This window comes from Indicator indicator, chromosome 7, assembly GCF_027791375.1.
Source record: "Indicator indicator isolate 239-I01 chromosome 7, UM_Iind_1.1, whole genome shotgun sequence".
NCBI classification, from domain to species: Eukaryota; Metazoa; Chordata; class Aves; order Piciformes; family Indicatoridae; genus Indicator; species Indicator indicator.
In genome coordinates this window covers 14,871,067-14,894,859 of record NC_072016.1, presented here as the reverse complement: position 1 = coordinate 14,894,859, position 23,793 = coordinate 14,871,067, and the positions used below count along the sequence as shown (strand labels likewise).

Genomic DNA, 23,793 nt, shown 5'->3' with positions numbered 1-23,793 from the left:
ACAGACATACAGATAATAAAATCTGAGATATTTAATATTTAATTTTGCTGGCATACTGGAGTTTGTGTTTACATTACTGCAAATGAAATGATGCAATGCTAAATTTATCTGAAAGCACTGCTTTACATGCCTGGTATTGTATGAATTTATAGGAAAAATATTTTACAGTGTTAGAAATAATTTCTAAAATGTATTTATAAACACAGAAAATAATGTCACTGGAATTATGTAAATTCATTATAAATAGAAGTGAAACAGTTCTTCCCACTTCTGATTTCTCATGTCTAAGCTACTAATATAATTATAATATTGCAGAAAATATACATATTAATAGGGAAAAAAATCTTTGAGCCAAACCATGCAAACAAAAGAAGATTATTTCTAATTGCTGTCCTCGAAACAATTCCCAAGCCTATTGCTGAGGTTGCTGCACACTGCTCTGCTGTAATGCTGCAGGCATCCTTTTCTACTGACTCTACTTCTTCACAAGGGGGCATAATTTAGAAAGGAAAGGCCTCTTCAACCAGTCATTTTTGCAGACCTAAAAACTCCAAGGATGACTGTATGCTAGTTTAAGAGAGGCACAGAGTAACACCAATGGGGTGATTTTTTTTTTTTTTACCTAGAGCAGGAACTGAAACAAGCAGCCTTACAAATCCATTTTCTTTTAGATTAAAGTACAGATGAAGGAGCCAATGTGGAAGTACTAGAGCCCACTGAGTATTCTGTGGTTTCATGGCCTTATGCTCCTCAGGAAGACTCTTGAAGAGTGGGTCACATCTGAAATAAACTTAAATTCACAGAATCATTTTGGTTGGAATAGACCTTTAAGGCCATGAACTCCAACTGTCTACCTAAACACCACCATGGTCATTAAACCATGTCCTGATGTGCCATGTCTACGTGGTTTTTTGAACACCCTGAGAGATGGTGACTCCACCACTTCCCTAAGCAGCCTGTTCCAATGCTTGACCACTCTTTCAGTAAAAGAAACTATTCCTAATATCCAATCTAAACCTCCCCTAGTGCAACTTGAGGCCATTTCCTCTCATTCTTTCACCTGATACTAGGGAGACTGAGACCCACCTCACTACAACCTCTTTTTAGGTAGTTGTGGAAAGCGATAAGGTCTCCCCTCAGCCTCCCTTTCTCCAGATGAAACAACCCCAGTTACCTTAGCTGCTCCTCGTAAGACTTGTTCTCTGGACCCTTCACCAGCTTTGCTGCCCTCCTCTGGACATGCTCCAGCAACTCAACGTCCTTCTTGCAGGGGAGGTACCAAAACTAAATACGCTATTCAATGTGCACGACAACTTCCCTACTCCCGCTGGCCACACTACTGCTGATACAAGCCAGGATGTTGTTGGCCTTGTTGGCCACCTGAGCACACTGCTAGCTCATCTTCAGCTGACTGCCAACCAGCACTCCAGGTCCTTTTATACCAGGCAGCCTGTCCAGCCACTCTGCCCCAAGCCTGTAGTGTTCCATGGGGTTATTGCACCTAAACAACCTAACTGACCTAAACACAGTACTTGGCCCACAACACAGACTTGACCTTGGCCCACCAATCCAGCCTGTCCAGATTCCTCTGCAGAGCCTTCCTACTTTCAAGCAGATCACTACTCCCACACAAGTGGTGTCATCAAACTTGAATAAATCTGTGTCTGGTAACCTGAATAACTTCATCTCAGAAGTAGGCCTTGTTACTATTTAGTTTATCCTCAAATCCTGTTCTTGAACATTTAACTTCATCCATGGACAAACACTGACAGCATCAGTAGATGAGGACAGGTCACGGAAGAAAAAAAAAAACAAACGTGAGTGTGGTAAAGGTAATGATGATAAAGGTAAAAGTAGAAAAAGCCACTGAATAGTAGATAGTTTTGTATCTTCTGAAAACATGACTCACCTATTGTTATATCCTTCCACTTTAAGACCTAACCCAGAAAAAAAATACAAAAATGCAAACGATCCAACTATCAGTAAAACCTGACAGCTTCCTTCAGTGTTGTCTTACAATAATTAACAGACAGCAACAAATAGAGAAAAGGGGAACACAGCAGACACCATTGTTCCTGCCTTCTATCCACAGAAAACAGATGCAATGATTTCTGAAAAACACTTAACAATCAATGTTTCAGTATTATTGTACTTATCAATAATATCATTATTAAATATGTCATCCAACAAGTAATATAAAAATAGCAGGGAACAGCTGGGTTCTATTAAAAAAACCCCAACAAATATTCACAAAACCTTGTCATTAAATTTAAATTATCATTGAAACCTTGTCACAACTAAAGAGCAGTACATTACAGCCATGTTAAGTACTACAAGTTCTGGCATTAAAATAACAGTTTTCTCACTGATCCACAAAAGAAGCAAAGACCATTTCATATGCATTTTTTTGTTGAGTAAGAACTTCTAGAATATGTTGTATCTATTTTTCTATGGAATTTTTACTTTTACTAAATCTGGAGAATTGATCTCTAAAAAAAAAAATAATTTCCTTATCTCTAATCACTGATTTTCTGGAATTGCCTTGATATTAAAACACCTGCTTTGGTAGCCAAAACTCCCTAAATCCCAACTGGCATTTAGTTCCTCTAATGATGGAAGCCAGAAGAAATTTCTTACCTGTTGTTGTCAGGGGAAAAGTACTTTTGCTGGACAAGGCATGAATATAGGATGTTCTAAAATCTCGTTCTTTTTTACTGTTAGGATTTGCATCTAGAAGACAACCTGCTTTCATGATATCAATACTGATATTTACACGGAATTCCCAAGAATGAAAACACAAGTTAAATACATCTTCCACATACACCATTTTCATTACATTATTTTGAAACAGGGATTGCTCAATGACATTTGAGCACTGGAAGGAGTGCTCATGTGGATAACCAGTAAGAGGGATAGCCATAGTCTCTGCCTGCTTCATGATCACGTAGTAGGCACATACACTCTGCTTTCCATTTTCCAGCTACTGATTAACTCTGTTGAAGAGTATCTGTTAAAATGAAGAATCTTTGATAGAGGCATGCCATATAAATATTTAAAGATACTTCTCTCACAGAAAATATGTTGGATACACTTCTAAGCAGCTGAGGTTTGCAGCACAGATAAGCTCCTCAAAGAAGTCCCCTATCATTTTACGTCTTGCAACTACAAGTTACAGAAACCAGCTATTCTTCCTTAGCTAGCCTGCCAACAGATATTCTACTCACTAATGTTTAGAAAAAGGACATCTTACATGACAAATCTGTTCTTTCATTTCATTGAAACTGCCTCACAAAGAGTAACCCTACTTCAGTCATACTGAATTAAACAAACCAGGGAATACAATAAAGTTAGGATAAGTGCTTTTAATCGCTTTTCCTATATTCAAGAGAATTTATTCCAAGATAAATTTGAAGTTTGTTGGCAAACATCTACGAGCATTTAGGTCGTAATGCATTGACATTTTCAAATCCACAGACACTTTAAAGGACACATTAACGACTTGTTAGCAAAACAGCTTTGAAAAAAAAAGTAATTGATAAGAAACATGACTGAAGTAAAAAAATAATGGCTTAAAAATATGCAATGGATTCAGCTAAGCAGGTCCAAAATCTGTAGCTTTACCCATGTATTATATGCTGCTAAGACTTACATTCCTTCGTAGCTACTTCTACTCTAAAATCACTGCAGTAGCATCCTCTGAAAATTTAGAGCAAAGCATCTGAACAAAAGTTGTAATTTGAACTGAAAATTCCTAACTCCTGAAGCCCACAACAAAATCTTCACTCTATATGACTATGTCATTATTCAAATTGTGTGAGCCCTGATACCATCTAGTACAGAAACTGCTTTACTCTTTTAAGCTTCTTTAATGTGCAGCATGATCCACTATGCAAAGAAATAGTTCAAGACAGCCAATCTGCTCTTGGCAGTCCCAACAAAGCAAAAATCTCTTTTGTTGTGATTTGTTCAAATGCAATTTAAGCACACTTCTGGCAGATAAACAATGAAATTCTCTTTCCTCTTTGGAGACTTAGGGCTTGTGCAGAAGAACAAAACACTATCTAAATTCCATATATAGTTTGGTAATGTTCTCCCAGTCAAATTTAAGATCATCATGTCCCACGGTCCTGAACATGTTCTTTTCTACACAAAGAGGCTTGTTGAACTCAAGTCACAGCACTCTAACCTGCCTCCCTACGCACAAAAAAAAGGAGACTGGGAGAAGGAGGCTGACAGGTCTACTATGTTCATTTAAGTTTTCAGGTCTGGTTTCTAGTATCTCGTCAGGAACTCCAAGTATCTCATGTAGGATACAAGGTAAGTGTTGACATGCCTAAATCAGTCAGGAGTAAAGCACCAGTACGATATTCTAGCTCCCTTCATCTTTGCAAAAGGTTAGCAGAAAAAACAAACGCTTTTCCTGTCAAATACATTTTTAGTCTATTTTTCTGTACCACAACCTACTGATCTAGTAATGTGAGTAGGTTTTTTTCTGAGAGATTCCACTCATCTGTGGAACACAACAGATGTTGCCTTCAACCCCCATCAACGGTTCTTCTGTTATTTGTAGTTCTTCCATTTCAAGGAAGAAAAGCTGTTTTCTCAATAATGTCAAAGAATTTTAGGTAAACAAACCACTGCAAAATGCCTGTGGGGTGACAGTTTAGGGTTTATTGCACCAGCATGAGGCATAAACAGTGCAACCTGCTTCAGTCTAAGATGACATTCTCCCCAGCTGCAGGACTTTCTTGACAAAAAGGTGAAGGTGCACTGTTGCTCAGCTTTATTCTCCTTCCAAAGAGAACAAACCATCTCTGCAGGAGACTGACTACACAACTTCTTAATTAAAAGCCTATCAATTCTAAAATTGCTTTAATTTCACAGTGACTTTCTTTGACACTGCCAAGAGCAGAAAATTTGCGTTTCAGCACGGAAGCAAGTTTCCTATTTCCTACAAGTCCTTAAATACACATCTCATTACCTTCCTGCTTCTCTATAGGAATGGAACTGGAGAGGGCACGTATCTGCACGGACTTGTGCTACAGTACACAGCCTGGGGTGGGGGAGGAGGGGAATTGAAATTAAGATAACATCCAACATATCTTCTTTGGTCTCCTTGCCAAGTCTGTCACAAAGCTGAAAACTCAGATGTAGAACTCTGGTGTTACAAGCTCTCCCACATACTTTTCATGACATTTGTACGTGTAGGTTTATCCCAAAGGGCCTTCATTTTTAAGAGATTTTGGAACCTCTGTCTGTACCATGACATGCATTTGCAATACATTAAGTACTCCAGTCCTTTCACTGAGAAAGTGTGAGCTACGTTTTGAGCTCCATCACATATATTCTGTATGATTTCATCCAAATTACCCCGGAAAGCTGCTTCTCAGTGAAGGGAGAAAAACATTGCCATGAAAAATTATTTCTTCCAAGAACATAAATGGGAACTCTCCAGCCCATAACACTACTGATGAGAAGGAAGGAAGACAAAAATTCACAAGATCAGGAATTCAGACTGAAGGCTAGCTTGCATCTTCTACACCAAAGATCAACAGTATTGGTAGTTTGAAGACTTCCATTTCAAATTTCCATTTAAAAAAAAAAAAAAATGCCCTGAAGAACCTGCCTACTGGCTACTTACGGATACTAACAAAGAAGAGTATTTTCTTTCACTCAGACAACGCAAAAATACCAGAACATACTCTAAGAAAATATCCAGGACAAAGTTTTAGAGTATGACAAACATCAAATAATAATGGTACATTTTTAACCCATCCAGGAGACTCCTTGAAAGTGAATATACAGAACCAGTATCAAAGCCATAAATGTTAAGTTTCTATCAATCTAATTTGTATACTTCTGAGTAAAATGGTTTATAGAAAGTTGATATTATTTGTGAACTTCCAAACTGGATCTACTCAGACTCTTGGTCAGATCAAAAAACACAGCTACACACTGTATTTAACAGTTAAAACTTTCATCTGATTCCACCTACTGGTAGGAAAATAGTTTTCTTTATCTATGACAATGCTACAAACAAGCAAAAATGCTTTGCCCACAGTCTTACTCAATTAGTACAAAGTAAAATTAACAAACAGTTTTCTTCCAGCAAGGAATTTGCTATCTAGCATTTTAAATCTGCTAGTGAAGACTAAGGAATGATGATTTTTTTTTTTTTTTTTAATCACAGGCTATTCTCAGGCTTCTCTAACTTTTTTGTAAATATTTTAACTTTAAAAACTAAGCTTGTTCGAAATGCATAGCAGTGAAGACTGAAAAAAAAAAATGTAATTTCAAGTGATTTTTTTACAATCTGTCTTACTTAGTGTTTGCATTGTTCTTTACATGTTCTTTTCATCATTTTGCCAAGCACAATAATTTCATAAACACAGATTTTCAAATGTTTTTCAAACATATAAGTGAACACAGAAGATGTTTTCAGCAACAAAACAAAGTAATCTTTTACATTCAGATAATTTGCTCAGAATAAATCTTCTTTTTTGTTTATATTCATATAAACATAGCTGTCATGACATAAGACAATCCAAGAGAAGATATCGTCTCTGCTCAAGCCATATAAGCACAAAAAGCCAGGGAGGTTGGCTCCATGATGGGCAAATTCACCTCAGAGAAAGATTATTTTGTCTGGTTTGTAGAAGCAAGTCAGCAAAACACCAACCCCCCAACTTTACATCATTTTGGGTGGATACCCAAGCTCGTAAAGGGGAAGCAGGGGAGAAATCTCAGCAAAGTGAGGTTTGACTTACGTATCATTGACCTTATGCTTCTCAATAAAACGTGTGACCTATACCAAATGACCTACATGACATCACAAAGGCTATGAAAAGAGTTAACTCTTCTGCTTGGTCCCACAGTGCCTCCCTAACTGTGCTCTTAAGTTGGAAATGAAAACAAGAACATTTCTGCCCAACTTTTCAATGCAAGCGGAGGAGAGCTTAACTACAAATTTCCTAAAGGAATCCTTGACTAATTTTGAAGTACCATAAAAACACCTCCCTCCTCCCACCAAATGTAAGAAAAACAAATCTACTCCCCAGATGTCTGCTGGAAATACAACACAGCAGAGAAGAAACAATGTAAGAGGTTCCTGGAGTGTGTGAAAAGTAAATTTCTGACACAGCTGTTACATGAGCCTACCAGGGGAGATGCCTCACTAGACCTACTGTTTACAAACACAGAAGGACTGGTAGGTGACGTGGTGGTCAGAGGTTGTCTTGGGCTTAATAATCATGATGGACTTCTTGATTCTTGGTGAAGTAAGGAAAGGGACTGCTACCATGGACTTCTGGAGGATAGTCTTTGGACTGTTCAGGGCACTGCTTAAGAGTGTCCCTTGAGAGACAGTCCTGAAGGGCAAGAAGGCTAAACTATATCTTGAAGCACCACATCTACACATTTCTTGAACACCTCCAGGGATGACAACTTTGCTACCTCCCTGGGCAGCCTGTTACAATACCTCACCATTGTCTCAATAAAGAAGTTTTTTCTAACATCCCAGCTAAACCTCTCCTGGTACAACTTAAATCCATTTCTTCTCATTCTACAACTAGTTACTTGGGAGAAGAGACCAACACCAGCCTCACTACAACCTCCTTTCAGGTAATTGTAGTGACTAATAAGATTTCCCCTTAGCCTTTTCTTCTCCAGACTAAACAAGCCCAGCTCCCTCAGCCACTCCTCACGTGACATGCCATCCAAACCTGTCACCAGCATCCTTCTCATCTCTGGACATGCTCTAGGACCTCAATGTCTTTCTTATCCTATCTTCCTTTCAGCCCTTTTGAAGACGGATTTCATGTTGGCAAGCCTCCAATCATCTGACACCTCACCTGTTAACCAGGACTGCTGATAGATGATGGAGAGTGGCTTGGCAAGCTCCTCCAACAACTCCCTCAGCACTCTTGGGAGAAGCCCATCTGGCCCCATAGACTTGTGAGTGTCCAGGTGGCATAACAGATCATTAAATGCTTCCTCCTGGGTTATGGGGGAATTGATGCTGAATCCTATCAGGAGGCTGAATACCCTAAGGATAATGGGTCTGACTATTAAAGACTGAGGCAAAGAAGGCATTAAGTACTTCAGCCTTTTGCTCATCCATGATAGCAATGTTCCCCACTGCATCCAATCAAGGGTGGACATTTTCCTTGGTTTTCTTTTTGTCATTAATGTATTTATAAAAAACATTTTTTGTTATCCCTCACAGCAGTGGCCAGGTTGAGTTCTAGATGGGCTTTTGCCCAGCTAGGTGGGTGATAGTTGGGTTATGGTTGGACTCAATCTTAAAGGCCTTTTCCAGCCTTAGTGATTCTATGAAAACATTTCAGACACAGTAAGAGTCACAGTGCTAACCAGATAACTTAATCCCAATGTAGCATACATACTTTTCAGAAAGAATACAAGGCCATGTGAAGAAGTACAAACCTGCAGCCATTTTAGCTGAACAAGTGCTTCCTGACCATTGAAAGAGTTAAATGTGAGATTGTACATGCTGTTCTTTCATGAAATACTTGACACAGAAAAGTGCCAAAGCAGCTTAGTTGAGAAAGAAGCTCTGTTATACTGCAGTGCAAAAACATTTCAACTGGTTTTTTTTTGCAAATAATGTGAACACTCCTTCTTCTGGATTTTTAAATGTTATTTATCTTTGCATGTTGAGAAATAAATTAGTAAGAAGAAGAATAACAGAGCCATGAAGTTTGGAGTCATATATAATAAAGTCTGTTGAGTCTAAGTCAAGAAGAATTTTTTTAAATACTTCTAAAGTAGCCAGTTAATTCCAGTAATAAACCAAACCATGAATGTTGCCACGTGCAATTAAATCACCATCTTGTTTGTGCACCATGACTGAACCAATAAACCTTCAGAGTTGGGAATGTGGTGCAGCACAATGCAAAGGCCCTGAACCAGATCTGTGAAACCAGGAGCACGTGGAAGCAATAGCATTACCTGTTTTTTTTCCACTGTGTTGTATTTCACCTTTCTCTTTGCCACTACATTAGCTAATGGAAGGATGACATAACATGGTAATGATGATTTCACACATGCATTGATTACAATGTATTTGAATAATTAGTTCCTTTTCAGACTATAAGCACAAAATTGCTTTTATGTCATCCAATCTGTATAATATTACCATATGAAAGACATATGAATTAGTTTTTCAATTATTTGTTAATTTGCTAAGAATAAACTTAGAAAAAAATAATTATTTGGTTTAATCAGTTTAAATAAAAATTGAGGAAGTTGCAGTGTCAGTATTCCAGTAGATAATAGCATGTAAGATGACTCCATGTCCACTAAAAGAGCAAAGAATAAAAGCTACCTATCAATCTAACAGCCATTCTCTATCAGACTCAATATACATTGACTGCTCTACTTGTTATCCCACACTGTGTCTACTGTGTAAACCGTCCTAAAATGTGTATCTTGAACACAGGCACCCATGTTCCACGATGGGAAAAGAAAAATACTTAATACTGACCACACTCTTTACTGTAGCTGCCTAATCTACTCTTTTAAATACCTAAGTCACACATTAATTGACATCTGCTCACAGCCTAAGATTTTAAAAGCCCAAAATTCTGTACAAAATGGCTGGCAAAAAACAGTTCTGACCTGCAAGCAAAGAACTTGCACCTATGGGCTCTGCAAGGCTGCTCTGTTCTCACCTGCCACATCAGTGCAGACACAGAGGAATATCTAGTCTTTCTGCAAAAACCATGCTAAACAGATCATAATTTGCAACCTCGAGAAAGGTGTATCAGAGATGCTTGCCTAATTGGCATACATTTTTAAATCTTTAGAAATAAACTCCATTTTGTCTTGAAATCAGTTCTCCAATTTTTTCCCCTTTACTTTAAAGACATTCATCAATGCCAATTAAAAGTGATAATGCAGCACAGAACAGAGATAACTCTAAAATATTAAGAGATGCTGCTTGTTAGATGTATCAAATGATCAATAGAACTGTATGAAGAGTTCTATCCACCAGATGGCAGATGCTTCACATTTTGCTTCAAATATAGTCAAACTTCAGCTACATGGGTAAAGATCAGACTTGTGCTGTTTCTTTCTTCTAATGTACAAAATTCAATAATAGTTTAGAATTTATACCGTTTCAACAAAGGAATAAAATATATGTTGTAAAAATGAATCCATTTCCACATTTACAATACACATAGCCATTTATGAGCTGTTTTGAAACCCTAGCCTTTTCTCCTCTAGCAAGGAGATGCTAATACTCTTCTACCAGGAAAGGGATACCTGTAAAACTATCCTCACAGAGGTCTGGGTCAGCATAAATATAATATAAGGATTCCTCTATCACTATAGTTCATCCAGGTTCTCTAATGAAGTTCTGTGGTCAAACAGAACATAGAAGCTGCAACAAGACAGAGATGTTATAATTTTGAGTATTCAGCTACTTATGATTTGAATATATGCATGTGTGCGTGGTTTATATATATATTTATGCAAACCAGGTCTAATTGGAAATCAATGACAACAGTTATGCAGACACTGTAGTCAACTGAAAGAAACCTTGTCAACAATTCCAGAGTGTTTCAGTGGAATTTAAGCCCCTAAAATCAAACCTGTAAAACACCAAGACTTCTAATGTTGCTGGTGTGATTATGAAAAATACAAAGCATTTAGCATCTCTAAAACCATTATTGTTTTATCCAGTAAACTAATCATTAATTTTTCATGTCTAATTTAAATGCCTGCCTTCAAAAATTTTAGCTATAACTTTTGTCTTTTCTTTTCTTTCCTTTTTTCTTTTTTTTTTTTTGTATTAAAATGTGAATTCTACCTTCCAAGAGGTATAATGAGAATTACTGTATATAAACAAAGTTTTCTCACATGATCTCCCCTCCTGTTTTTGGGGGATCAGTTCTGATAAAGAATAGTTCAAGCCTCCATGCTTTTTTTTCACTGATGTCAGTCAGATCATTTGTCCCTGCCCATGGTATCTGGCCAAGACAAAGGCACCATGTTAGACATTACGTCAACAGCTAGTTGGACAGCAGTAACTTCTAAAAATTAGCAAACAGACCAGACTTTGAACCAGGGATCCACAAAGTCTCATCGACCTAGAGGCATTTGACCTGGGCAAGTCCTACAGTCAAACTTCACTCAGGCAGGAAACAGAATAGAATTCCTTTCACATCCTTCATTCTTACTTAGGTCTCGTGTTAATAAATGCAGAGGATCAACAGCTGCATCATGTGTATTAACAGACACGCCAACAAGGAGATCTTCTAACTACAGGAGACCAGAAGAAATAGTCTTGAAAGAATCAAGGTATGTTCCTCAATAAGCAGATATTTTGTGCTGCAGAAAAACTGGTATCAGTGACTTGCTTATACAACATACATTAAATATTAGAGAAATACAAAAATAAAACTGCAGAATGTTCAGTGGCAGCAATACCGCCACCTTACTAAACCAGTGTGCTTTCAAATTTCTAGTTAATAATTTCTTAGTGCTTAATTTACTTTAATTTCAGGGACCTTTCTTCTTGGAAAAAAAAATAATGAAGCAAACATCTAGAATTCAAAATGACATGGCTTTCAATTTTACACAATGATGGTTCATCTATAAATACACCCCAAAGTACTTCTTTTTACCACAATGGTGACCTCAACAATTTACTAAGAAGTTGTTTTCCAGACTTGAAGACTTTAATGCCTTAACATTTTGGCCTAACAACATGGCAAGAGCTTTTACAAAACGAAATGACTGGAAAACAAACTTGTTTTACTATCCTGTGAGCATCCTGTGTGATTCAGGCCCTGCTCACCTAGAAGCTGCACCTTGGTGCATTTGTAGGATTCCCTCTCAAGCAGCTGGAGCAGACAGAAGCACAAAGAGCACAGACAGAAGCTGTAGAGTGGATTCAGCATAAGCCTAAGAGATAAGCAGCTTAGGTATGCTAATATAAGGAACAGAGTTTCCTTTTCAACCCCCCTTTCTATCTGGGGATAAAATGGTAGACGTGGATGGTGTGTGGTCTGCAATAACTGTCCAGGTCAGCAGGATTTCAACAAACCATCCATTTAGTAGGGTTAGACCCTGAGCTTCAATGTCCTCAAGCTACTCAAAATGTTGAAAGGAATTAACAAAAGGACTGTAGTGAAGAAAACAGCAGCTTAAAATCCAAAGTTTAAAGTTATCTACACTGCAGGTTGTAGTGCAGACAAGGAAACAGGAAAATACGGACATGGATAGGGCAGAAGCACAAGTTAGACTACAGGAATATAAACATGTTTATGGGGTTTCTCTTTTGAATTTATTTTGTAAAACTACATTTAACGTCAACTTTTATTCTGTTCTCCAAAAAACAAAACCAGAGATTCAAGATATCCATAGTAGTGCTGAATTTTTTCATATGTCTCATATTAGTCTAAGAAAATTTGTTATTCCAAGCTTTCCAAAATTGTTTCATTCAACTTCACTATTTAATTTGTTGCCCAGATAAGAATGTGAAATTCATTTTTATCAAACATCAGACCAAGTAATTCTGCCTGCAGATTTAAATTTATTAAATCAACATTTTTTAGAAAGCATGTTATTTTCAGATACTTTCCATAATAGAAAAAAAAAAAAGCTATAAAACATCATCTAATTAGAAACCCAAGAAGCTAGCAAAACAGCCAAACTACTAAGCCTTGCCACAAATGCTTGGCCTTGTTATACCAAGCCTTGCCAGAGTGCCTCAGTTCATAATGGCTTAGAAAACAAATCATGACTAACAATGTATCTCCAAATACTATTAATTTTCTTTACACTTCCTCTTGAAAGTGCAACCTTTGCACATAACCATCATGCCAGTACTAGCACTGGTTCACATATGTCTTAGCTGCTCAGAAAAAACAGCAAATCCTTTAGGTCTGGTTAGATTTGGAAACAAGATTTTTGTTGGGTTTTTTCCCTCTACATTTTTTAAGTCTCAAAACTCAAAGGACTCTTTGTCAACTATCTCTTTTATTTTCTTTCCAAGTTCTTCATAGAACACTGACTCCTTTTCATTAGGTCTTTCAGTTAGCTACCTTTCACATCTCATTAGTAAATTCTGCCCAGTACTGTTAAGTCAATCACCTCTTCTTTTACTCAATGAAAAAGTTTTTTTTCACAATTTCTGTTCTATTGGGCCCCCTGAGTCACAACCACACAGGTGTGTCCAATGATTCTGATTTCATCTTGGCTGTCTTTTCCCTTGTGTTTCTTTGTAGATTAGAGAAATTTAAATTAAGCAATGATCAGAGGAATATGCCTCATGAATTAGCAACTGATTACTAAGAGCAATCACAAACCAATAACTAAGTAGCAAATACTTTTTTCCTAGTAAGTACAATAGGAAAACAGTTACAAATATACTATCCTCTACTATACTTTAAGGAAATGGACATTTACTTCAGTCAGAACTACCAGCTCTTTTCAGAAGTCTGTTCCAGTCTAGAAGTATAATACTACAAGCATGTGCATATCAATCATCCAATGTGAACCTTAAATGCTGTTTACTTAAATTCACTGGAAAAAAAAAATCCCCATAAAGAACATCAGAAGGGTAAATCCAAAATATAATAGCTACAAATGGTATAGATGCCACACGTAAATTTACATGAGCTCAACGAAGTTGGACTCAAAGCTACTAGGAGTGCCCATTAAGACCACACAATTGCACGAAGAAGGAACTTCAGCCTTAACTATTAGACTTGGTTGAACATATACTGTGAATATTATGAAAATATACTGTGAATATGATGAAAAATTACTACCTAGTGGTAAAGAACTAAAGGGAAATATATTAGAAAGTCTTTTCTCTATATAAAAGTCTGAAGGATAAAGGAAACTACATAAAGACCACCAGTCTGCAGAACAGTAAGCAAGCTGCAGATAAATTCAAGAATGGCACTAAGGAACAGGAACAGGCAGCTACTGATAGGCTTGAAGTAAAAACTAGTTAGGAGGAGTTATAAAAACGAGAGTGTTCAAGGAAGGAAATGGATGGGTCCCCCTTCCCCCACAGAATTTAAAAAGAAACCCCATGGAGACTTCCAAGGTTAGAAGCCCAGAAAGAGACAGACAATCTTGGAGTCATCCATCAAAAAGAATCTGGAGAGAAGCATGGAAAAGCCAAAGAGAAATTAAGATAGTGCAAGCTGCAAGGATCTTTGTCAAACAGCAACAGCAGAACCATGCCTTAAGGTAAATGCTATCTAGGCTGGCATTTGTAGAATTCTGCAGGGCCCTAAAGAGAAGATGTGATAATGGCTACAAGGCCCAGCTCTTCTGCTGCTCAGTGATAAGAAACACAGGTAAGGAACATTTAAAGTCCTCAATCCAGGAAGCGTCACGGCCCTTGGAAGCTGACATGATATAAACTCTCTCCTATTGTGTGCTCTTCTGCCAGTGCCAGACGGTGCAGACTAAATAAAATCTGACCACTTGGGTCACAGGGAGAACTAAAGAAGAGCAAGGGACAAGTGATGCTAGATGCCACATAAGAGCCTGCCACAAGAGAACAAAAAAAGTAGGGGCAGCAAGAGATCCTTTCTACGGAAGTGACACCCTCAGTTCTGCAGACAGATGGTAATATTTTCATTACCAGCTATGTAAACACCTGTCTGAAGCCAGGCAGGTACACCACAAACAAAAGGAAACAGTGTACTGCACAAACCAGTTCTAATAGGTAATATACTAACTCTTCCCTGTGTCCCCTGGTAAACCTGCTCTGCTTTATTCTGCAAATATACATATCCAAGCTTCATTATAAAATTCCAAAATAGTTTTGTATTAGTACAAAAAAATGAACGTATCCTCTATCCAAATCAGTCAAAAAACCACTGAGGTGAGGTTGAACAGGACAAATATGAGTACCAAATTTTCTCATATGCACACAAAAACTTGGAAGTGCTTGAAAAATTTGGTCACACACATGCAAATTCCCCACACATAGCTTTATCCTGGTGTTTCTGATGCTGGATTAATTTTCTTGTATGAAATGAGCAACCTGTGTGACAAAAACTTTGTAATCTACTAAAGATTAAGGTATAACAAACAATAATGTCTTCCAAATTTCACCATAAATTGACTTGTAATGGTGTTCAACTTATTTGTTTTATTCTTCCATCATTTTATAAATGTAATTTTAATTCAGAAACAAACCACCGATGCATTCCTACTCAGCAAGAGAGTCACTGGGAGAAAAAAAAAAAGGAAACAGCTGGTCAAATGTGTTTGAGAAATGTGTTTAAAACTTTAAAAAAATTAAAAATTTAAAAAATTTAAAAACAATTTTAAAAAAATTAAAAATTACTAAACTAATTGGTCATCATTTACTATGTCAAGGAAATATTGTGCAAGCTAAACTAAATATGCAATTATTCACAAATGTCTGCTAAAGATGAAAATCTAAAGAACTTTGTTGCTCAGAAAAAGCATTCAAATTATTATAAAAGTCCATCTCTAATCTGTTGGCTAAGGGGAAAAGAAGAAAAATATCACAGTGCTGTTATTAAACATGATCAGGCTTATAGTTCATGCTTGTTGATAACCTCTATCTTTTCTATAGCCTCAACCTGTTGAGTGACCGGGTGCTAATAGACTAAAACCTCCTTTACACCCCTGTCAAATCACTACATAATAATTAAATATTCACAAAGCAAATTATTTTTGCTCTGACTGTATTTAAAGTTTCAAAAAGACACAGAGGTGAAACAGAATACAAGTTCGTTTCATAAAGGGGAAATATTCTCAATGTTCATGAAATTGTATTTTTTCCCTTTAGAAGATCTATGTTTATATTTACACATGGAAGCTACTTACTATAATCCCAAGACTGTAAACAACAGACAAGAAGTCCAAATGTTATGGTTCCCATGTCAACCACACCGTGCTTATATATGCACAGTCAGAACTACAACTGCTTCAAGTTTGTGGCAATATGCTTTTAAGTCTACAAAGTTATGCAAGATAAATTCCTAATTTAAAACAGAGAAGACTGATGATACTTTTTCTCAGGGGTCTTTTTCTTGATCCAACTCATAATCATATTAAGAGCAATTCCCCACAGCCCAAATGCTTTCATATGTTTTTGCTGAACAATAAACTATTCAGAATTATCATTTAGACCTTTGTTCAGTCTACAAGTAATTCAGTGTTGATTTGCTACATAAATTTAAAATATATATAAACAAAAACCCACATAGTTTTGTCTTTGCTCTTATGTATATAACTCTAAAATTACCTAATACTAACAGTTGGAACTGGTGGGAAATTGTTTTTTCTTCTTTTTTACTTCAATGGAAACTTAGGGTATGTCTGTTCTGCAAGCTACAGTGCAGCACACAGCTACTAAGCCTGGTGAGATAAAACAAAATGTAGCCACAGCATATGGAGAGTGTTTGGGAGAAGTTTATCTTCTCCAAAACCTGAGTGAGCTCACTAAAAACTTACTGCCTCTTAAGTCCACAGAACAGATGAGATCATGACTTGTTTGTAAAAAAAGCTACCACAGCAAGTTCCAGTCCAGAAGCAGGGCTTCCAAACTGTATGGTAACACGAACAGTAAATAACAGCAACCGCAACTGAAGGGTGCTGAAGGAAGTTGATATCTATCATGTTAATACTACTTGAATTGGTTTACAATGCATTACACACACTTACATAGACAATATTTTCAGTTTAAAACTGCAGTTTTAAAACTGCTTAATTTATGTTTAACATATTTGTCTAATAAATGTTGGATGTAAAATTATGTCTCCCATGAAGCCAATAGCTCTGTTTTGCTTTTTCTCCCTCCAAGCAACATTACCTCAAAAGGTGATCTTAAATAGATTACAATACAGCCAGAATTTCACTCACTCTTTAATACTTGCAGGGAATTCCTAAATACTTTAAGAACTAAGACTGCTTTAACAAGAAATTAGAGCAGCTAATAATATATCCTTTGTTTTGCCCACTCTTCATTAACAAAGGTCTGTATCGGTAGTGATTTCTTGAAATGCATTTTTAGAGCGTCAGAAAAAGAACAAACAATAACAAAAAAACCCCAAACAAACAAAAATTACTTCTAATCACCTTCAAAGAAGCTTACATTATTTTACTGTGGATTCAAAGTCCAAATGGTGGTAACAGTCAACAGGCATTACACTTATTGCACTATTTTCAGAAGAGTTAATTAGATTATTCAGAGTCCTGAAAACATGTTTATGTTGACAAAAACAAACTTCTCTATACTCTTTCATGTTTCCATGGAAAGGAAATCTTAGGTTTTTACAGTACGTGTTATAATCCCAGAGATGAAAAGACTCTCCTGAACTTCACACAAATGGGAAGACAAGAATATTATCTGTAAAGTAAGAATGAAAACAAGACAACCCAACATATTTTTCCTCTCTCAGCTAAGGGATTGATGACTGTATCTCAAAAGTAAGTCTTCAACCTCAGTTCAAAAACTATTATAACTGGTTACAGTTCCCAGTATTTTTTAAATTAATACTTCCACACCATTTGCAGGACAATACTGCCTGATACATGTGTTTTGCAGGTAAGGAATAGCTTCTAAGTATATAATTTTCTAGTGAAATTATTAGGAGAATGAAAACAACACAACAAAAAAGTACCAAAAAACTGGTTATCAATGCCAGGGAAATGTTTATGTTTCCAGCACTGTCCCACTTCCGACATTCCTGATGAAAGTTGTATGCTGTCACACTGCCCTGAGTCACGCTGGCTCCAACTGCTGCACTGAGGTAATTGGCTTTGGTTGGTGTGGGAGCACTCTCAAAGCTTTCCTGTCCCTTGATACTCCAGCTCATATGTACTTGGACAGTACCTAACAGTTGTATTATGCTCAATAGCTTTTCTTTTCTCTAAGCTAACACCAGTCTGCATTTTCAAGCAAAATTCTTCATGATCAGAGGCTCATAACCATATTATAGCAAATAAATTTTCACAACTACAACATCTCATATCTCATGGAGGATGTCTTAGATATTGTGGCAAGGATAATTATATAGTACAGATTTTTCTTGCAAGTCCTTCTTGAAATTTCATACTGTCAACCCAATTCTTGTCAACCCAAACTTATGCCATTTTAGAAAACTTTCTTCTCAATCTCAAAAGATCCTGAAAGACTGCAGAAAGGCAAGACAAATTGAAACGTATATGAGATCTCATAAATTCAGATTTTAATTATTCACTCGCCACCAAAGTGACCTTTCTACAGCATTTTTTGTTCACTCATATCAGACTAAACACCCAAACTTTTCAATGGTTCATATAGGTAATGGAGATAATTTAGTTTCTACTGAGAAGGAATTCAGAAGAGCATCCAATTCTAACACTCTAAAATGAACTCTTTAGTGGGCTGCAAGGAGATTTTCTAAAACAGTTTCTTTACAGTTAATGAACAGTCACTAGAAGGAAAGGCAGAAAATGTGGAAAAAGTGAAGCCATAATATATTGCTCTTGCCAAAACTCCCACATTACTGGCTCTGAATACCTAAGTGTGCTCACAGCTAAAACTTATTGTTCACAATTTGGCCTCAAACTGTTAAAGCTATAAGACAACTATAAAATAATATAAAGCATTAAGAGATTTATCTTTAACTCTATCACACATTATGGTAATGAAACTGACTACCTATACAGAGGGTATAGTTTCCATTTTTAAAGCTAGCCTTTAAAACTGGAGCAACTCAACCCAAAGTAAATATAAGTATAGCTTCATTTTAAAAAGTTTGTTTATTTTCACAGTACTTACTGAAGAGAAACAATTTCATGCCTGTTTGGCTTCTCTTTTGCTCCTCTGATTTCTTTTTTCCAAATAGTCAATTTTGTTTATGAACATTTTGCTTTAAAGAAAAGACTGCAACTCTAAAGCTAAAAAACAAGAAACAGAGGGTCCAGGTAGAAAAAAAAAAAAAAAAAAAAAAAACAGCTCACCCACACCTGCTAACTACTTTAACATATGTATACAAACCTTTATGTTTAAAAACATTCTAACATTAGTAACAGGCACAGTCAAATAAAAAAATTGTTAGAATGCATGACAAACATCAATAAATATCTGTGGGGTGGGTGTTGAGATGAAGGCGACGGTCTCTTTTCAGTGGTGCCCAGTGGCAGGACAAGGACCAATGGGTACAAGCTAGAACACAAGAGTTTCCACCTCAACACAAGGAGACACTTCTTTGAGGCGAGGGTGACTGCAATAGGATGGCTCCCCAGAGAGGTCGTGGAGTCTCCTTCTCTAAAGACTTGCAAAACCTGCCTGGATGTGCTCCCGTTGAGCCTGCTGTAGGTGATCCTGCTTTGGCAGGGTGGCTGGACTCAGTCTCTGGAGGTCCTTTCCAACCCCTAACATTCTGTGATTCTGTGGGGGGAATTTTTTTAAATTGTTACCCTTATTACTATCTGGAATCTCAATAGTGCCTTAGCAGCTATGAAGAGCAAGAGATATATTAGTGTGCCAACTTTTGTCTGAGCAGAATTAAGCAAGACAGCAGAATTCTTGCTTCTTAAAGCTCTAACTACTGGCATCAGGAATGCAATGACACAGCAAAGATGGTACTGATGCCTACAAAATAAGCTTAACTAAAGAATTCAGCTATTATGCATTGCAACTATGTTATTACAGCTGTTATCTGGAGATTTTGAGGTCACTACCTGGTTTGAAAGAATCACCCTGCAGTGGTCTAGTGAGCTGCTCAAATTTAGTATCTAATCAATGGTGGAGCTGGCTACTTTTGTTGTATTACATTACCACTGCTGCAGAAACATCATCATCTGAGGAAAAGCAGCAGCATACCTAACATCTCACAGACACAGACAGTTCAATGATTCCAAAAACTCTGACTTTTGTAACTAGTCAGACTTCTAATATAATACAGCTGAGATGAACCCATGTAGTGGATATGCCATGCCAGGCCAAGCAAAGTCAACACCAAAGCTTGTGCTCCCTTATTTGTTTCTAGGGCAAATTCTTTGCATTTGCAACATCTTTAACATGTACTAATGTGAGGGGCTTGCACTATTCCAACATGGACAAGCAAATTTCTCATGACTAGATACAACAGTCAAGTTACATCCATGTGGTATGGGAAGTACAGCACTGCATATAGCTGCAAAAACAACAGGGAGAATTAGAAAATACATTCAACATTAAAATCTTTTCATGCAATACATATTAAATCCAGAGCAGTCTACATCTGCATATAAAATATCTATAAACAGTGATCATATTCTACATTAGTATAGAATTTCATGTATTTTACATAATGCAAAGCCTCAGTCCCATCTTCCTATGTAGGGAAATGAAAAAATTATTTGTCAAGACAACAATTCAGTGCTTTTCCTTTAATAGTGCTAGAATTTTTATGTAAGGGATATGAACAAATAAGACCCACATTTTCCTACTTAAAACATAAAGTCTCTATTGTTCCATGTTACACCAGTACTGCTACAAAAACTTAATTTCTCCAACTTTTTTTTCCTCTTGAAGAACAGAACTACTGTTCACTTAGCTGTTCCAAACAGAATGCATGCTCAAAGGGTGAGATAAGGGGAAAGAAAGAACAAATTACCACAGTCATTTACTACTTTCTCCTTCTTCCTTTGAATATTAGCACAAAAGTTTCCTACAAATGCCCCAAATTCATAATTTTAACTCAGTGCATATATTCAACAGGTCCATATATTTATCACATCCACTGAGTGTTTGTGTAAAAAAAATAAATCTATATTGCTAATAATATAAGCTATAAACACATGGAAATATTACTGCAGCAATAATATTTGACACCAAAATAACGCTAAGAATGCTTGATGCATATTATACATAAAGAAATCAAATACAGAGGTTGATAAGAAGAAAAATACTTATAGTCATCACTTGAAAGAAGAGAGACTTAGATTATGTGGTTTTAAGCTTCTTCTGACCCTAAGGAAATTCTGTAAACTGCAATTACAGAGAACCCTGAGCAGGTATCCCGTTAGGTAGATACATGACTCATATTCATCCCTTCATGGAAGCATGACCACGCACCACACGGCATGTGGTGTACCAGCAAGATGGTACAGCTGATTAGGATAGAGAATACCACAATAATGAACAGCACCACCAAGCTTTACAACCTAGTACAAAACCCTGACATGCACTTTCATAGATCTCTTACACTAATTAAACATAAAAATTACTAGTTTCTAGAAGCACAGCAGGATATAACTGGAGGGCACAACTGACATGGAGCCCCTGAGCCACCAAGACCACTCTTCTGTTATCACTGACAAAATGATACAATCCATTTCATCAATTTCACATTTGGACTCTATGATCTTGTAGGTATTTCCCAATCTAAATGATTGCATGATTCTTTATCTATAAAATGTGTATATGGGTTTATCTGTATATAGGTGCATCACATTCTTACATATATCAAGATATAAATTTACATATGCACATGTATGAATTTTATACAGATATAAAATTATATATTTTACCTCTTGCCTATTTTAAACCAAAATATTTTCAAGGATGAGGCTACACGCTTCTAAAAAGCAGCATTCAACATAAGGTTCAATGAGGTTAAATGACACATCCTGTTTTGTGCTAGTAGGTCTTTACTAATGGAAGGCCTTTTTTGGAATAAGCTCATCAGGTTATCAAAACCTTTACAGGTAAAAAAAAAACCAAAACCAAACAATATTATGGAACACTTACCTCACACCATAAAGACTTCTCAAGAAAAGAAGTAAACTCCCATTTCACTAAGGGCTGAATTCTAGTTAGCTGTGCTGTTGTAATCCTAGAAATCTTCAAGCCAGTGATGTTTCTTCTTTGCTCAATGTAATTCCAAGCAACAGTTCCTATATGCCCTGAAGGTAAAGTCCTGACGATTGCTCTTGTTCCAGTATAAACTGATTTTTTAACTTCTTTATCATTTTTACAGAAACGTCTTATTAATAAAGTGGAACGATCCTTTTTGTTTTTAAAAAAATTCTCTTCCATCTCTTCTTCACAGTTATCATTGCAGTCTTCAAAATGGCTCAGAAAGGGCTTTGAGGGCATTCTTCCAGTAAAGTTATTTCCACAGAAGTTGTGACCTGAGCATGCCACTTTAACTTTTCGTGGTGCTCTTTCCAGACATAAATACTTATCCCTTAAAGAGTCTTCATAAAACTTCTGCCCATTTTCATTCTCACAATTTGTCAACTCCATTAATCTGCAAGTGCAAGCTGGGGAGCTGGTGGTACCACCACCGCCAACGCTTGCTGGCTGCAAGCAGTCATCCAAAATGAAGCTGTTGTGCAAACTGCACAAAGCCTTTGATATATTCCTTTCACTAGCACAATGAAAGTGAAAAAAGGCCACTTGATCAGTATCATTGCCATCATTCTTACTTACTGCTGTCTGACTTCTTAATGAAGGTCCATTCATTGTCAACTGAATTTCAGCAAGCATGGCTCTTTCCAGTGAAACAGGAATTCCAGTTTCCAGGCATGCTTCTCCTTCTGCTAAAGGCTCACAAGATTTATACAGCTGGCTGCAGGGGATACTGCCCTTGATTTTTTTCTGTACAATGTTATAGTTGATGTTAAGAAATTCCACTGAATCAGGGATGGAGCTGTTCCTCTCCCAGAAGTTTTCATTACTATTGTCATCAGTCAGTTGTTTTTTTGCCAGAGAGAATATTTTGGGCGCCGAGCCCTGAAGATTTTCTTCTTCAAGTCTGTGTAAGTATGAGAGAGCATGTGTGGTTTGCCTTCCCAGACGGGCAGTATGTCTTTTTATAACACTGGTGTCCAAAGCATTTTCAGTATTTTCATCTCCAGCTGACTGAGCAGGTATCACTTTACTCTGTACCACAGAGACAAGAACAGATGCTGTCATCTCCTCAGAGGTCATCTTGATACAGTCTTTAGTTGCTGGATATGTGCTGGGGACTGGCAGGGGGGGCAGGGGCCGTTGTCTACCAGTCTTTACACCATAATTTCAGTGCAATAAAAGATCTAATGCTAAGCAATCAGGGAGCTGATAGTAAAATATGCATTGACTACTTTTTTGTTCTTAACTGGGTTTTTTTAAAAAGTATTTTTGGTTTTTTACTTCTGGGCTAATAGGCTTTTCCAGCCTTGGATTGCTGACATAAAATACAAACATTTTTAAACCAGCTTCTTACTACAACATCGGCCTTCAGCTTGTTTCTTCCCATAATTCCCTGTAGCACACGTGGTACTGCTGCAGCTTGTAGAAGACAACTAAAGGCATAATCCACGTCAAAGATGCATCTCCCCATGTGACATCCACAAAGTTTATTTTCTGTAAAGAAAATAAATACATATATATTGAACAGAATCCATGGGAAAAACACCAACCATTACAGCTACAACAGAAACTATTTTTTTATGTAAAGAGAAGGAACACATAAAATAGAACTTAACTATACTGAGACCTAGAGAATTCCAGAACACACATTTAGAACTGTCTTAAAGTCTCACTTTACAATTTGGAGAAATCACAGTCATGTTTTACATATTTAAATAGCTGCCTTCACTTCACTGTGGAAAGCTATGTGATTGCAAAAAAATAATTTTACTGAAGCTGTGACACTGAAATTGAACATTAAAAAACTAAATATATATACTATTTTAAAAAGGAAATATGTTCTCTAGAATTTTTCTGACTCATAGCCAGGACTAGTTATAATATTTTGAAGAACAAAATCATTTTTACATGTACACTGTCTTTTAAAACTAATTATTTTC

The 23,793-nt window shown here is 36.7% G+C and overlaps 1 protein-coding gene across 3 annotated transcripts in view; it reads right to left on the bottom strand.

Annotated features, from left to right (window-relative positions):
* The window catches only part of PLCE1 (phospholipase C epsilon 1), a 119,785-nt gene extending 96,852 nt beyond the window's left edge, over nt 1–22,933 (bottom strand). For 2 of the 3 annotated variants that reach the window (XM_054382073.1, XM_054382075.1), the window contains exons 1-2: nt 21,754–22,933; nt 5,910–5,914 (exon numbers count right to left, since the gene is read on the bottom strand). In XM_054382073.1, the coding sequence (XP_054238048.1) occupies nt 5,910–5,914; nt 21,754–22,933 (1,185 nt within the window). Of the gene's footprint in view, nt 1–5,909; nt 5,915–21,748 lie in introns of all 3 variants that reach the window. The other variant, XM_054382072.1, reaches the window with a different exon arrangement.
* Nucleotides 22,934–23,793: the final 860 nt, after the last annotated feature.